The sequence below is a fragment of the Oncorhynchus kisutch genome, linkage group LG5, assembly GCF_002021735.2.
Source record: "Oncorhynchus kisutch isolate 150728-3 linkage group LG5, Okis_V2, whole genome shotgun sequence".
NCBI classification, from domain to species: domain Eukaryota; kingdom Metazoa; phylum Chordata; class Actinopteri; order Salmoniformes; family Salmonidae; genus Oncorhynchus; species Oncorhynchus kisutch.
This window is the reverse complement of record NC_034178.2, coordinates 11,286,539-11,303,572: the sequence shown is the minus strand read 5'-3', so window position 1 is coordinate 11,303,572 and position 17,034 is coordinate 11,286,539. Positions and strand designations below refer to the sequence as shown.

Below are 17,034 nucleotides of genomic sequence, written 5' to 3'. Positions count from 1 at the left end.
CACAATAAGAATAACATTAACGAGGCTAAATACAGGTGGCACTGTTACCGAGTCAATGTGTGGGGGTACAGGCTAGTTGTAGTAATCTGTACATGTAGGTGGGGGCGAAGTGACTATGTATAGGTAACAAACAAACAGCGAGTAACAGAAGTGTACAAGGGGGGGGGGGGGGTCAATGTAAATTGTCCGGTGGCGATTTTTATGAATTGTTCAGCAGTCTAATGGATTGGGGGGTAGAAGCTGTTGAGGAGACTTTTGGTCCAAGACGTGGCGATCCAGTACCGCTTGCCGTGCGGTAGCAGAGAAAACAGTCTTTAACTTGGGTGACTGGAGTCTCTGACAATTTTGGGCTTTCCTCTGACACCGCTTATTATATAGGTCCTGGATGTCAGGAAGCTTGGCCCCAGTGATGCACTGGGCCATTCGCACTACCCTCTGTAGCGTCTTACGGTCAGATGCCGAGCAGTTGCCATACCAGGCGGTGATGCAACCGGTGATGCAATGGTGCAGCTGTAGAAACCTTTGAGGATCTGGGGGCCCATGCCAAATCTTTTCAGTCTCCTGAGGGGGAAAAGGTTTTGTTGTGCAGTCTTCACAACTGCCTTGGTATGTTTGGACCATGATAGTTCGTTGGTGACGTGGACACCAAGGAATGTGAAACTCTCGACCCGCTCCACTACAGCCCCGTCGATGTTAATGGAGACCTGTTTGGCCCGCCTTTTCCTGTAGTCCATGATCAGCTCCTTTGTCTTGCTCACATTGAGGGAGAGGTTGTTGTCCTGGCACCACACTGCCAGTTCTCTGACCTCCTCCCTATAGGCCGTCTCATCGCTGTCGGTGATCAAGCCTATCACTGTTGTGTCGTCAGCCAACTTAATGATGGTGTTGGAGTCGTGTTTGGCCACGCAGTTGTGGGTGAACAGGGAATACAGGAGGGGACTAAGTACACACCCGTGAAGAGCCCCAGTGTTAAGGATCAAGGATCAGCGTGGCAGACATGTTGTTGCCTACTCTTACCACCTGGGGGCGGCCCGTCAGGAAGTCCAGGATCCAGTTGCAGAGGGAAGCTAAGGACTCCCAGAGTCCTTAGCATAGTGATGAGCTTCGTGGGCACTATGGTGTTGAACGCTAAGCTGAGGTCGATGAACAACATTCTCACATAGGTGTTCCTTTTGTCCAGGTGAGAAAGGGCAATGTGAAGTGCGATTGAGATTGTGTCATCTGTGGATCTGTTAGGGTGGTATGCGAATTAGAGTAGGTCTAGGGTGTCCGGGAGGATGCTGTTGATGTGAGCCATGACCAGCCTTTCAAGCACTTCATGGCTACCGACGTGTCCTTGGTCATGCAACACTGAGTCACAGCGTGTGACTATATCTTAAACGGGCAATCCACAGATGCTACATCCATTTTTGGGCTTATAAAATAAGAAGACTATAACATATACAGTGGAGCAATAAAGTATTTAGTCAGCCACCAATTGTGCAAGTTCTCCCACTTAAAAAGATGAGAGAGGCCTGTAATTTTCATCATACACTTCAACTATGACAGACAAAATGAGAAAAAAAATCCTGAAAATCACATTGTAGGATTTTGAATGAATTTATTTGCAAAGTATGGTGGAAAATAAGTATTTGGTCACCTACAAACAAGCAAGATTTCTGTCTCTCACAGACCTGTAACTTCTTCTTTAAGAGGCTCCTCTGTCCTCCACTCGTTACCTGTATTAATGGCACCTGTTTGAACTTGTTATCAGTATAAAAGACACCTGTCCACAACCTCAAACAGTCACACTCCAAACTCCACTATGGCCAAGACCAAAGAGCTGTCAAAGGACACCATCAACAAAATTGTAGACCTGCACCAGGCTGGGAAGACTGAATCTGCAATAGGTAAGCAGCTTGGTTTGAAGAAATCAACTGTGGGAGCAATTATTAGGAAATGGAAGACATACAAGACCACTGATAATCTCCCTCGATCTGGGGCTCCACGCAAGTTCTCACCCCGTGGGGTCAAACTTATCACAAGAACGGTGAGCAAAAATCCCAGAACCACATGGGGGGACCTAGTGAATGACCTGCAGAGAGCTGGGACCAAAGTAATAAAGCCTACCATCAGTAACACACTACGCCGCCAGGGACTCAAATCCTGCAGTGCCAGACGTGTCCCCCTGCTTAAGCCAGTACATGTCCAGACCCATCTGAAGTTTGCTAGAGAGCATTTGGATGATCCAGAAGAAGATTGGGAGAATGTCATATGGTCAGATGAAACCAAAATAGAACTTTTTGGTAAAAACTCAACTCGTCGTGTTTGGAGGACAAAGAATGCTGAGTTGCATCCAAAGAACACCATACCTACTGTGAAGCATGGGGGTGGAAACATCATGCTTTGGGGCTGTTTTTCTGCAAAAGGACCAGGACGACTGATCCGTGTAAAGGAAAGAATGAATGGGGCCATGTATCGTGAGATTTTGAGTGAAAACCTCCTTCCATCAGCAAGGGCATTGAAGATGATACGTGGCTGGGTCTTTCAGCATGACAATGATCCCAAACACACCGCCCGGGCAACGAAGGAGTGGCTTCGTAAGAAGCATTTCAAGGTCCTGGAGTGGCCTAGCCAGTCTCCAGATCTCAACCCCATAGAAAATCTTTGGAGGGAGTTGAAAGTCCGTGTTGGCCAGCAACAGCCCCAAAACATCACTGCTCTTGAGGCCCAAAATACCAGCAACAGTGTGTGAAAACCTTGTGAAGACTTACAGAAAACGTTTGACCTCTGTCATTGCCAACAAATTGTATATAACAAAGTATTGAGATAAACTTTTGTTATTGACCAAATACTTATTTTCCACCATAATTTGCAAATAAATTCATTAAAAATCCTACAATGTGATTTTCTGGATTTATTTTTCTAATTTTGTCTGTCATAGTTGAAGTGTACCTATGATGAAAATTACAGGACTCTCTCAACTTTTTAAGTGGGAGAACTTGCACAATTGGTGGCTGACTAAATACTTTTTTGCCCCACTGTAAATGCCTCATTTATAATGCCTCAGAACCAAAGCTAGCTTTACTTCAATGTGTGCAAACATTGTAAATGTAAACAAACACTATATAGCCTCCAAATAAACTTCAACCTCTATTTTTTCATTCACTGCATCAAGAGCTCTGCATTTTTACCAACACAGTGGCAGGGTAGCCCCTTTGTTATTGTTTCAACTACGGGTTACACCTTTAAGCTCTATCTCAGGAAATGCCAGACTTACTTAATAAATTACGCATGTACATTTTATTCACCTGGTGGTCCAACCACACTGCAACTTTCAGGAGGAGGAATACCCCCTGCTCCATTTAAAAAATGGTTAAAGAATATGTGCTTATATGCATGCGTGTGTGCAGAGAGGGGATCCTTGCAAGCATGTGGTGGAGGAAGTAGGTAGTTGGTGTGGGGTCTTGTAGTCTCCTGCAGGCTGCTGAATGGTATTTTCCACAACCCTGGTGGTTTCCTTCCCCCCTGACTGGGGGAAGCCTCTGCCAATGGGGTGTCCCCTACAGTATGGGTCATAAAACCAGGGTCGGGGAACCCCTGTGTCTACGTGGGAAGGTAGTAATGGACGTTATACGAGTTGCCTACTTTCAGCCATCGACGTATGTGTGTGTGATTGTGTGTGTGTTTACGCATCCGTGTGTGAGTGTGTGAGTGAGCGGGGGGCTTTCCGCTGGCAACCTTTGTTAGCCTTTGGAAAACAACAATCATGCGTGGAGCGTGAGCATACAGTTCCCTAAGGAGGTGTAACGATCGGTTATCGGAGTGTAATGAATTAAATAATTAACTATTGACACAGACGGAGCTTGTCTCTCAGCATGGGTGTTTCAGTCAATACACTGCTACACAGAGTCTCTTGACTCTAGGGTTGAGTCCCAAATGGCACCCTATTCCCTACATAGTGCAGTACATTTCACCTTATGGGCCCTGGTCAGAGTAGTGCAAGAGCACTATAGGCCCTGGTCAAAATGAATGCACTATATTAGGGAATAGGGTGCCATTTGGGACACAACCAAATCATCATTATCTGTATAGAGTTTGAATTATTAATACATTTTGGTTTAATTCATGTCAAATGCATGATCATGATGTATTGTTGGGAACTGACAAATGTAGTTTCTTTCAGCCTATTAATAATGCATGTCTGTCACTGTGGAGTGATCTTCCTGCTGTGCCCAGCTAAATCATAAACTATTTGTATTGGACAATGCTGTAAGTAGGAGCTCTGTTGACATCTAGTGGATGAAATATGTATCCGCTTATATTCATTGTTGACAAATTGGCCCTGCAACCTAAAAAATATCTGTAACCTAAGACTATAACCTAAAAAATATCTGTACCCTAAGACTATAACCTAAAAAATATCTGTACCCTAAGACTATAACCTAAAAAATAGCTGTACCCTAAGACTATAACCTAAAAAATATCTGTAACCTAAGACTATAACCTAAAAAGATCTGTACCCTAAGACTATAACCTAAAAAAGATCTGTACCCTAAGACAATAACCTAAAAAAGATCTGTACCCTAAGACTATAACCTAAAAAAGATCTGTAACCTAAGACTATAACCTAAAAAATATCTGTAACCTGAGACTATAACCTAAAAAAGATCTGTAACCTAAGACTACGGTGTAGTGTTCTGGGAATTGTGACATGGCAGGCTGCCATGGGAATTGTTCTAGGATTGCCACCTGGATCTTTCCCACTTGGTCACTATAGTAACAGCAGAGCAGCTCAAGCCTTGGGTGGTGGCAAATAGTGCTGCTCAGTGCTCATGTTTTATGCCATCAACTTACCTGACCAATCACATGCTAAAGAGTCAGATGATATCTGTATAGGCCCATCTATTTTATCAAACTGAATCATGCTTTCAAGTTAAAGCTGACATCAATAAACAAATGCAAACTGTTGGGGAACGAAGCAACTTTTGTTTTGTAACTACTTCACAACAGTAACGGATGGTAAATGGACTACATATGTGGTACTCTTGCGCTGCCAGACATCACACCAAATCACAGAATCAACTATGGTAGTCAACGGTTGTCTCAGTTGCATAGGTCAGAGGAACAGCACCAGACATGAATGTTCTCACTCTTGTCATTCTGACATCTGCATCTCTTGAATGTTGAGGGAGCTGTGGAGAGAGGATTGAAAATACCAGATACCTAAGAGACAACCTGGGCCTGTATTTATAAAGCATCTCAGAGTTCTGATCCAGGAATAGGTCCTCCGTGTCCATATAATCTTATTCAGTATCATCTAAAAGGCAAAACTGATCCAAGATCAGCACTACTACCCCAAAATGTGTGTGTTTTACTGATAATTTAACCTTGGTAGGTCGCACAAGGTAAAGTGGCCAAGTGAAGGAGGGAGCTACATATGAAGTGAGTGTTTGAATGTGATTCTCGTGCAGATGTTTTTTCTCTCGCTTTGGCAGGTCTCCAGTGTGTCTCAGCTATGGTCTCCACAGCCACTGTCAAGATGTTTGTTTCACCTTAGGCCCTCTCCTGGAAATACAGTAGACCAGCATTATCTCTGGTGTAGTTTAGTAGCTTGGTTAAACCTGACTGAACGAGTCACGTTTAACAATGGTGAAAACATTTGTTTAGTAGCTTGGTTAAACCTGCCTGACTGAACATTCCATGTTAAAAAAATATGAAAAAATGTGTTTAGTAGCTTGGTTAAACCTGACTGGATGCTCCATGTTAAACAATGATGAAAAAATTCTTTCACAATGCTTCAGTCTGGTTAATAACCAGGCATGTATTCAGTGAGACAGTTTATCATACCTAGTAAGACACAGAGTACTCTTTTTGGGCAGACTCGCCATAGCTTAAAGCCAGCAGCAGGAGAAGGAGAGAAACACACACCACTTTCATCTTTCCTTCTCTTCAGGTGTCTTTTGATCTGTCGTTTTAACGATAGAACATATGTCATCAAAGAGCGCGTAGTGTGACTAACGTATATAGTCGGTCCTGTTCCACTGCTTCACATGCAGGCTTGTGTATAATGATAGACATGGTGAAACCCAAGTAGCACAATTTAATTGAAACAAATATTTGTAACACTTTACAACTTTTTAAGCATTTTAGTGTTTGTGTTTGTTCTCGTAGCGTATTGTTATAGTGTGTTGTTATGAGCAATAAATAGTGACGTAGTTGCAGGTAGGCTACAACTCTCTGACCTGGTTAAGTTTCATTTAGAGACGTTCTTTCTGGTCCAATCAATTGTATTTTGATTCTAGCTTTCCTTTCCTTTCCCTTCTCCTCTCCATATGTAATGAAGCAGCTAATATACTTGAATCTATTCTCTGATATTCATTAGGCAATGTTTCATTTATTCAGGTTTAGCACAGAATTTCCCAGATGTCCTCTTGTCTGGATCTGAATATCAGAATGGGAATTCCTGGTTTTCAGAAGAGATTACGCAAGACAATAAAGTTTACAGCTATCAGTGCCACAAAACAGGGACTGTTCCCGATCTGGGCCGAAAATCGTTACATTTGGTACTTTATTTGAAAACACAAATAGTTTTAAAAAGCAGTCATTTTTGGGATCTGTATTCAAATAGTTGTAGTTACCTCCAAAGAAGCTATTTGCTCCACCAGATTAACTTTCCACAACTCAGCTATTGAAGGTCTGCTCTGTTCCACATTGGGACATTCAACATTGGGACAGAGTGTGTAATGACACTTTTAAGCTGAATGGAGTCTAGTTTATACCTGATAAATCACATACAAGTCATATACAGGACTAGTTTATAGCCTATATGATGTATTACCCTGTACCACCACAGAAAATATTAACTTGCTCAGTGCAGTGCTCATGTTTCACCTGGCTAATCACAGTTTAATTATGTCAAACATAAATAATAATTAAATACAAACTATTTGGAACAAAGAAGCAAAAGTACAACTTTATTTCTGTTACTTCTTGGCAGTTTCAATCATGTGCATTGATTAGTACAATTAATGGACTGTATAGTATACAGTATGGTAGTCAGAGGATGTGTCTCTCAGTTGCATTGGTTGGTGGTGCAGCAATAGGCATCAATGTCCTTGTTGCTTCCCAGCAGCATGCATTCTGACATCTTCATGCATCTCTTGAAGTATGAAATAGCTGTGGAGAGAGAGAAGCGAGACAGGATAAAACACCAGATACAGAAGACACAAACCAGCACATTTTCTTGATTGGATAAAGCAAACGTTTTCCTTAGATGTCAATCAAAAGGATCAGGTATTTTGTGTTTTCCCGATTGGCTACTGATCCTAGGGTTAAACACAGTAAAGTGCCTAGTGAAGGGGTATATACAGATGAAACTCAGGGTATACTGCCTAGTGAAGGGGATAATAGATGCAGTACGTACGAAGTGGGTACTTGAATATGACCATGGCACAGGTGTCATGGTCAACACGGCAGGTCTCCACTGTGTTACTGCAGCCATTGCCAATACATCGGTTGCATCTCAGGCCCTCTCCTGGAGAAAACAGAAGAACAGCGTCATCTCTTGTATTGGAGTGTGTCTGGTTATCCATTGTGTATAATGATAGAATGGAGATGGTAGGTAGCTTTAATCTGGTACATGTGTTTAATTGGCATGGTCCCTGTCAAATAAAGAAATAAAATTAGATGGTAATTGTACATGAAGTTTAATTGGTGGGTGTCCAGTGAATGTAACACGACAATCAACAGTGAAAAGAAGGACGCCTGTACAGAATAAAAATATTCCATAACATGCATCCTGTTTGCAATAAGGCACTAAATTAAACCTGCAAAAAATGTGGCAAAGAAATTAACTTTATGTCCTGAATACAAAGCGTTACTGTATGTTTGGGGCAAACCCAACACAACACATCACTGAGTACCACTCTTCATATTTTCAAGCATACTTTCCTTCGGCAAGGACTAGTGAGTTTTTAAGTGTAAAAATAATCAGAATAGAGCAAAGTACAAGCAAAATCCTAGAGGAAAACCTGGTTCAGTTTGCCTTCCAACAGACCCTGGGAGACAAATGTACCCTTCAGCAGGAAAATAAACTAAAACACAAATGTAAACTGGAGCTGCTTACCAAGACAACATTGAATGTTCCTGAGTGGCCTAATACATTTTTTGACTGAAATTGGCTTGAACATGGCTGTCTAGCAATGATCAACAACCAACCTGACAGAGCTTGTAGATTTTTTTAAAAGAATATTGTGCAAGTATTGTACAATCCAGGTCTGCAAATCTCTTAGAGACTTACCCAGAAAGACTCACCGATCTAATCGCTGCCAAAGGTGATTCTAACATGTATTGACTCATGGGATTGAATATTTCTGTATTTAATTTTAATTTTAAACTTGCTAAAATGTCTGAAAACTTGTTTTCACTTTGTCATTATGAGGTATTGTGTGAAGATGGGTGAAATAAAATATATATTTCATCAATTTCGGCAGTAACAGTGGAATAAGTCAAGGGATATGAATACTTTCTGAAGGCACTGTAGTAAAATGATTGCTTTGATTGCTTTGATAGACGACCATATCAGCCACGTTACACTGGATTGGCAGCTGTATCACAAAAACGTCTGAACTACAGTTGTTGCGTGTGAAAAATAACAGCAGAAAGACAGGACAATGCGAAGATGTCAGAAGGTGGGAATAAAAAGCAGGATCACGTGGACAACACTTAGGAAAGTAAAGCAACTCCAAATCATTCACGCTGTGGGCTTTTAGACAAGTCGATGCACAATTTACTTTTGTAAAATGTTCAGTGTGATTGAAGTTTAATTTTAGTTGAATGATTATATAATGATTAGAATATTTTATGATATTATTTGGAGGGAGAAATGTGATGGTGCCCCTAGAGATGACAGCTCTTTAAAAGTATTTTTTGTGGTCGTTGAAGAACTAGGTAGAATAGGTTCGTATTCAGGCCTACTTGATAGCTAGCTGTAGTTGTATCTAATAAATAAACTCTTTAGGCTAACAGTGATCACTGGAAAGTACATATCCTGAAGAAAATGTGCTGTGTTTGCTAGCTTGTTTCAAAGTGTGTATGGTTTTGAAATACATTATAAACTCAGCAAAAAAAGAAATGTCCCTTTTTCAGGACCCTGTATTTCAAAGAAAATTTGTAAAAATCCACATAACTTCACAGATCTTCAATTGTAAAGGGTCTAAACACTGTTTCCCATGCTTGTTCAATGTACCATAAACAATTCATGAACACGCACCTGTGGAACGGTCGTTAAGACACTAACAGCTTACAGACGGTAGGCAATTAAGGTCACAGTTATGAAAACTTAGGACACTAAAGAGGCCTTTCTACTGTCTCTGAAAAACACCAGAAGAAAGATGCCCAGAGTCCCTGCTCATCTGCGTGAAAGTACCTTAGGCATGCTGCAAGGAGGCATGAGGACTGCAGATGTAGCCAGGGCAATAAATTGCAATGTCCGTTCTGTGAGATGCCTAAGACAGCGCTACAGGGAGACAGAACGGACAGCCCGTTGTCCTCGCAGTGGCAGACCACGTGTAACAACACATGCACAGGATCGGTACATCCGAACATCACACCTGCAGGACGGGTACAGGATGGCAACAACAACTGCCTGAGTTACGCCAGGAATGCACAATCCCTCCATCAGTGCTCAGACTGTCCACAATAGGCTGAGAGAGATTGGACTGAGGGCTTGTAGGCCTGTTGTAAGGCAGGTCCTCACCAGACATCACCAGCAACCACGTCACCTATGGGCACAAACCCACCGTCGCTGGACCTGACAGGACTGGCAAAAAGTGCTCTTTACTGATGATTTGCGATTTTGTCTCACCAGGGGTGATGGTCGGATTCGCATTTATCATCGAAGGAATGAGTGTTACACTGTTACACCGAGGCCAGATTTGGAGGTGGAGGGTGCATCATGTTCTGGGGCGGTGTGTCACAGCATCATCAGACTGAGCTTGTTGTCATTGCAGGAAATCTCAAAGCTATGCGTTACAGGGAAGACATCCTCCTCCCTCATGTGGTACCTTTCCTGCAGGCTCATCCTGACATGACCTTCCAGCATGACAATGCCACCAGCCATACTGCTCGTTATGTGTGTGATTTCCTGCAAGACAGGAATGGAATGTCAGTGTTCTGCCATGGCCAGCGAAGAGCCCGGATCTCAATCCCATTGAGCACGTCTGGGACCTGTTGGATCGGAGGGTGAGGGCTAGGGCCATTCCCCCAGAAATGTCCGGGAACTTTCAGGTGCCTTGGTGGAAAAGTGGGGTAACATCTCACAGCAATAACTGGCAAATCTGGTGCAGTTCATGAGGAGGAGATGCACTGCAGTACTTAATGCAGCTGGTGGCCACACCAGATACTGACTGTTACTTTTGATTTTGCCCCAGGGACACATTATTCCATTTCTGTTAGTCACATGTCTGTGGAACTTGTTCAGTTTATGTCTCAGTTGTTGACTCTTGTTATGTTCATACAAATATTTACATATGTTAAGTTTGCTGAAAATAAACACAGTTGACAGTGAGAGGACATTTAGTTTTGTAGTGGTAGTGTCTGCAGTAGTAATGGTGGTACTGTAACTGGTCATAGTTGACAAAGTAGGGTAAAGGAAATGTTAGGATAGCCTGAACATGCGAAAATTGGTTTGGTGTATCTAGCTTCAACGGTTCAAGAGTTACTGTTGGTGGGTTATTTTATACAAATGTATATAGTTACAGTTTGTCAAAAAGTCATTATAATTTAGGATAGCCTGAACATGTGAAAGTTAGTTTGGTGTATGTAGTTTGAACAGTTAAAGAGTTGCTGTTGGTGAGTTATTATATGCTAAAATAAGACCTTGTTGGGCAGACTCACCAAAGCTACACGCCAGCAGCAGGAGAAGGAGAGAAAAACATACAGCTTTCATCTTTCCTTTCTTCAGGAGTCTTGAGATCTGTCGTTCCAACAATAGAAAATAATGCATCATCAAAGACTCCCTTTCTATGGTGGGATTATCCTGTCCAACAATTACAACATGTACTGTAAGTCTATGTAGGTCTACACACTGTAGGTCTACCTCTTATTTACTTTAAATGTGCAGAAACATTCTGAAACCAACCATTTCACAACCCAAGTAGCACAATATCACGAGACAAAGTTATGAAGAGCAATAGATTGTGGAGTAGTTGCTCACCTGATTGTATTTCCTTTGGATGTGTGTTGAGCTCTCTTTTACTTGACTTTCCTCTCCTTCTCCTTTTATACAGCATAATATGCTAATAAAGCTGCTATCTGTGAGTCACTTGTGTGAGATAATGGCAATATTTACTTAGGTTTAGCACAAGTAGTTCCCTTAGCCTGCTCTATATACAGTGACAAGAAAAAGTATGTGAGCCCTTTGGGATTACCTGGATGTCTGCATATATTAGTCATAAAATTTGATCTGATGTTCATCTTAGTCACAACAGTAGACAAACACAGTCTGCTTAAACGAATAACACACAAACAATTATACGTTTTCATGTCTTTATTGAACACACCGTGTAAACACTCACAGTGCAGGGTGGAACAAGTATGTGAACCCTTGGATTTAATAACTGGTTGACCCTCCTTTGGCAGCAATAAACTCAACAAAAAGTTTTCTGTAGTTGCGGATAAGACCTGCACAACGGTTAAGAGGAATTTTGGACCATTCCTCTTTATAAAACTGTTTCAGTTCAGTAATATTCTTGGGATGTCTGGTGTGAATTGCTCTCTTGAGGTCATGCCACAGCATTTTAAATCGGATTGGTTATTGCTGCCAAAGAAGGGTCAACCAGTTATTAAATCCAACGGTTCACATACTTTTTCCACCCTGCACTGTGAATGTTTACAGGGTGGGTTCAATAAAGACATGAAAACGTATAATTGTTTGTGTGTTATTCGTTTAAGCAGACTGTGTTTGTCTATTGTTGTGACTAAGATGAGCATCTGATCAAATTGTATGACCAATTTATGCAGAAATCCAGGTAAAGGGTTCACATACTTTTTCTTGCCAATGTACTTTTTGAAACAGTTGCTTTCTCAGGTCTGTATTCAAATAGTTAAACAAAAGTACTTACTTTCTGAGATGTGTATTTAAATATGCTTAAAAAAGTAGTCGATTTCTGAGATCTGTTTTCAAATAGCTTAGAAAAGTAGTCAATTTCCCGGATTAAAAAAAAACTTTCCGGAAGCATATTTAAAACTATAGTTATCCATTGTCTGCTCTGTTCCACATGTGGACAGTCCACATCGGGACAGAGTGTGTAATGATACATTTAAGATATCAAACCCTCAACAGAACAACTAAATGTAGTCTATATTTTCTGTGGAGGTATTGGGTAATACATAATATAGGCTGTATATGACTTATCGTGTATAAACTGAACTTGCTCAGTGCAGTGCTCATGTTTCAGGCCATCACCTGGCTAATCACATGTTAATTATGTCAAACATAAATAATCAATAAATGCTAACTGTTTGCAAAAAAGTACAACTTTATTTCTGTTACTTCTTGGCAGTTTCAATCATGTGCATTGATTAGTACAATTAATGGACTGTATAGTATACAGTATGGTAGACAGAGGATGTCTCTCAGTTGCATTGGTTGGTGGTGCAGCAATAGGCATCAATGTCCTTGTTGCTTCCCAGCAGCATGCATTCTGACATCTTCATGCATCTCTTGAAGTATGAAATAGCTGTGGAGAGAGAGAAGTGAGACAGGATAAAACACCAGATACAGAAGACACAAACCAGCACATTTTCTTGATTGGATAAAGCAAACGTTTTCCTTAGATGTCAATCAAAAGGATCCAATATTTTTGTTTTCCCGATTGGTTACTGATCCTAGGGTTAAACACAGTAAAGTGCCTAGTGAAGGGGTATATACAGATGAAACCCAGGGTATACTGCCTAGTGAAGGGGATAATGGATACGTACGGAGTGGGGGCTTGAATAAGACCGTGCCGCAGGTGTCATGGTCAACACGGCAGGTCTCCACTGTGTTTCTGCAGCCTTTGCCAACACAACGGTTGCATTTCAGGCCCTCTCCTGGAGAAAACAGAAGAACAGCATCATCTCTGTTGTACTGGAGTGTGTCTGGTTATCCATTGTGTTGACTGGGAGACTGGAGCATAAAGAATGGAGACGAGAATAATCTAGCTCTAATCTGGTACATGTGTTTATTTGGCATTGTCCCTGTCAAATAAAGACATGAAATAAGATGAAGATCTTGTTGGGCAGACTCACCAAAGCTACATGCCAGCAGCAGGAGGAGCAGAGAAAAACATACAGCTTTCATCTTTCCTTTCTTCAGGAGTCTTTAGATCTGTCGTTCCAAACAATAGAAAAAATACATCACCAAAGACTCCCTCTATGTGGTGGGATTATACAATGTTCAACAATTGCAACATGTTAAGTCCGATTTATTTGAAATTGTGCAGGAACATTCTGAAACCAACCATTTCACAAGCCCAGTAGCACAGTATCACGCGACAAAGTTATTAGGTGCTGTAGATAGTAGAGTAGTTGCTCACCTGATTGTATTTCCTTTAGGTGTATTGAGCTTCCTTTACTCTCCTCTCCTTCTCCTTCTCCTTTTATACAGCACAGTATGCTAATAAAGCTGCTATCTATGAGTCACTTGTGTGAGATTTTGGGCAATGGATTTACTCAGGTTTAGCACAAGCAGTGCCCTTTGTCTCTCTGTAAAAGAATGGAAATTCCCGGGTTTCACGAGACAAAGGTTTGCAGTGTCGTGTTCCATACTGGGACATTCCAGGACAGGGGGTAAAGAGAATTTCGAAATATTCCAGCGCAACAAAACGACTGACTGGTGTGTTTATCTAAGAGGTGGTGTTGGATGATGAATCATTCATATCACATGTAAACAAGTTCTTATTATGACATTTAGACATTTTGAAATCAGGAACAAAAGGTTCAAATATCCTTTTGCAATACTGAATGTATTTCATTGCCATTTGAACTGGGCTCCAGCCACACGCATACCAATGATACAGAAGCTGAGTAGAGGCCATGGGTCTTATACGTTGCAGTTCAACATCTAGTTTTGATTTACATTTGGTTGAGTTGTCAACTTACGTGAGTTCAACACGAAATCAACAAGAACTGTCACCGTGTCATTGGATTTAGGTTCAAAGCTGGGTGATAAAAAGAGGAAATGCTCTTACGTTGATGACCTTTTTCCAACCCAATCAGTTTTCTATGTTGATTCAACGTCACCTAGATTCTTGTGGGATTAAAATGACATGGAAGCAACAGTTTTTGTCCAGCGGGTAATGACTTTCGACTGAGTGATAATCTTGTAGGCCTAACTAGTAAATAGATTTCTGTTGTTTGTGTGTGTATGTCTTTGATTGATTTCTGGTTGGATTAATAAGGCACTGTGACAGTGATTGTGGCTGTATGCCATGCCGACTGAATGGTGCTGGGACTCACCATAAGGGGAAGGGTAGGTCACTTTGGCACAGGCGTCCAGCTCGGGAGGACAGGTCTCCACAGTCCCCACACAATCACCACTGCCTGGCGTGGCCCGGACACACTTATGGCCCTGCAGGGCCTCACCTGAGAGAGGGGGGAGAGAAAGAGAGAGAGAGAAATAGAGAAACATTAACGAAAACCTGAGTAAACCTTGAAAGTCACTGGCCACAGTCATAGTGTGTAGCCTAGTGCACACTACTGACCTACTATCGAGGTTTTTATTTAATTTGAACTTTTGAAAAGAAAAACATTAGGACGGTTCAACATGAAGATATATTTACCATAGATGACGGCCACCAGGAGCAGGAGACCAAAAGCAAAGACTTTCATGTTTGGATGTGGTTCTAAGAGAAAGAAAGACACATTTCAACAGTGTAACCTATATAGACACGACAGTTAACATATTGTTCAATACCTTACAAGTCTTTGTGTCCTAGGCTCAGACAGATATTTCAAACAGGGTCAAAAAAATTGTGAAGTCAGTGCCCTTTTGTCCATCTTACCTTCTGTACCTCTGCAGGTTTCAGTGTAACTCTCCTTCCTCCGGCGCCTCCTTTATTCAGAAATATGAGACTGATAAACACAATGCTTTGGGAAAAGAACCCGATAAGAAAAGACATGTTCTTTTTAAAGCACGGACACAGGTGCAGTGTCAGACATGAATACGTACAGTACTGGAATGGGTAGCCTGCCACTCAAATAAAAGGATCATTGGGTTTAATATTCCTTAACTGTCATCGGCTGTAATTGTGATGTAGCTATGTGATTGCGCTGCGTAGCAGCTACAGGAGCTAAACACACTTCCACCTACTTTTCTTTTTTTTAAAGGGTTGAAAAAGGAGGTGGGGGAGTAAAAAATAAGATGAACTATTTGAAATGAACCTGTAAAGCTTTGAAAATGACAACAAAAACAATGCATTTTTTATTTTTATGTGGAAATATAAAGAAACATTAGGCCTTCCTAGCAAGAGAGAAGAGAAGCCAAACCAAAGGATGAGGAGGCTGTGTAGCTTGCGCTGTGAACCTACCTGATGCTGCAGGTCAGAGATGGGTCCCATTATGCCTGGCAAAAACCAAACACTGCATTCCACAGTAAGCATTGTGGTTGTCGTGTGATGGTTTGGAGATGCTTTGCTGCCTCAGGACCTGGGCGACTTGCCTTAGTAAAAGGAACCATGATTTATTCTCTGTATCAGAGAATTCTACAGGAGAATGTCAGGACATCTGTCTGAAAGCTGAAGCTGAAGCGCAGCTGGGTCATACAGCAAGACAATGATCCAAAACACACATGAAAATGGCTAAAAAGAAAGAAATGTGAAGTTTTGGAATGACCTGGTCAAAGTCCAGACCTAATCTCAATTGAGATGTTGTGGCAGGACTTGAAACAAGCAATCCATGCTTGAAACCCCACAAATGTCACTGAGTTACAGCAGTCCTGCATGGAAAGGTGAAACAAAATTCCTCCACATTGACGTGAGAGACTGATCAACGACTACAGGAAGCTTTTGGTTGGAGTCATTGCAACTAAAGGTGGCACAACCAGTTATTGAGTGTAAGAGGAAATGTACTTTTTCACATTGAGTGTTGGCATTGAGTGTTGCAGACTTACATAACTTTGTTTATGAAATTAATGAAATAAGTATATAATTGTTGTGTTATTGGTTTACTCAGGTTCCCTTTATCTAATATTAGGTTTTGGTTGAAGATCTGATAACATTCAGTATCAAAAATGGGCAAAATAGAGAAGATTAGAAAGGAGGCAAATGCTTTTTTACAACTCTATACTGACAATATGACAAATAAAATGGGAGTACATTTAAAACAGGTTAAAACAATAATGTTCTCAATTTATTCAATCCCAGAAAACTAGAATATAGAATAAAATACATGTAGAATAACATGGATATATAAGCCTAGCAAGCAAATATGAAAATTCTGATATATTCTCAATGTAGCAAGGTGGTAAAAGCGCATAGCTGTATTTATTTATATCCACTAGATGGCACTGTCCCTTTACGAGATTCATAAATGAGGTGTGCAAGCAGTTATGGGATTGCGCATGCACAGTGTGTGAGTGAGAGCAAGCAATTAGACTGGAGAGCTGTTGAAATCCATCGTTGGTCCAACATTACTTTAGGTGGGTAAATCTTTTTTTTTTTTGTTATCTTACTCTTGTACCGGAATATATCATAGTTTGCATAATCTGCAATGTATAAGAGTTTGTTTTGTAATATTGATGCCAGATGGTCATGTTAGCCTGTTGATACTTTCAGATTGACATGGTCATGTTAGCTTCTTTCTCAATAACTCCTTGACATTATGTTGGCCTATTTAAAGAAGCATGTTAATTATCTACACTGCTGTTGGTCTTTGTACTGTGTGTCGTGCTCTGCGTGATCCATTGTACTACTCTTTGAGCTGGACCATTTCCCCTATATTACACTTTTAGAGGTTGATCACAAAGGATCGCATTACTCATCATCAACCCTCTTCACTACGACGCACACTTAG

At 41.1% G+C, this 17,034-nt stretch overlaps 1 protein-coding gene and 1 long non-coding RNA gene across 2 annotated transcripts; both read right to left on the bottom strand.

Moving 5' to 3' along the window:
* Window positions 1-6,533: 6,533 nt before the first annotated feature.
* LOC116374167 (uncharacterized) lies at window positions 6,534-11,392 on the bottom strand. Its single transcript, XR_004209950.1, has 4 exons — window positions 11,198-11,392; window positions 10,879-10,957; window positions 7,406-7,516; window positions 6,534-7,158 (listed from the first exon to the last, which is right to left on the bottom strand). It is a non-coding gene; the product is annotated as an uncharacterized LOC116374167 (long non-coding RNA).
* A 1,105-nt stretch (window positions 11,393-12,497) lies between these two features.
* LOC109890627 (phospholipase A2 inhibitor 31 kDa subunit-like) lies at window positions 12,498-13,695 on the bottom strand. The gene is made up of 4 exons (XM_020482589.2): window positions 13,560-13,695; window positions 13,273-13,351; window positions 12,964-13,074; window positions 12,498-12,722 (listed from the first exon to the last, which is right to left on the bottom strand). Exons 2-4 carry the CDS (start codon window positions 13,322-13,324, stop codon window positions 12,619-12,621), a joined length of 267 nt encoding a protein of 88 aa, XP_020338178.1. The 5' UTR covers window positions 13,325-13,351; window positions 13,560-13,695; the 3' UTR covers window positions 12,498-12,618.
* Window positions 13,696-17,034: the final 3,339 nt, after the last annotated feature.

Bases quoted from the DNA above. Each gene is read 5' to 3' on its own strand.
- LOC109890627 (XM_020482589.2), bottom strand. From the start codon at position 13,324: ATGAAAGCTGTATGTTTTTCTCTGCTCCTCCTGCTGCTGGCATGTAGC. The intron at 13,075-13,272 runs GTGAGTCTGCCC...TGTTTTCTCCAG, and splicing joins GCTGCTGGCATGTAGCTTTG to GAGAGGGCCTGAAATGCAAC. The intron at 12,723-12,963 runs GTACGTATCCAT...CTCTCTCCACAG, and splicing joins CTTATTCAAGCCCCCACTCC to CTATTTCATACTTCAAGAGA.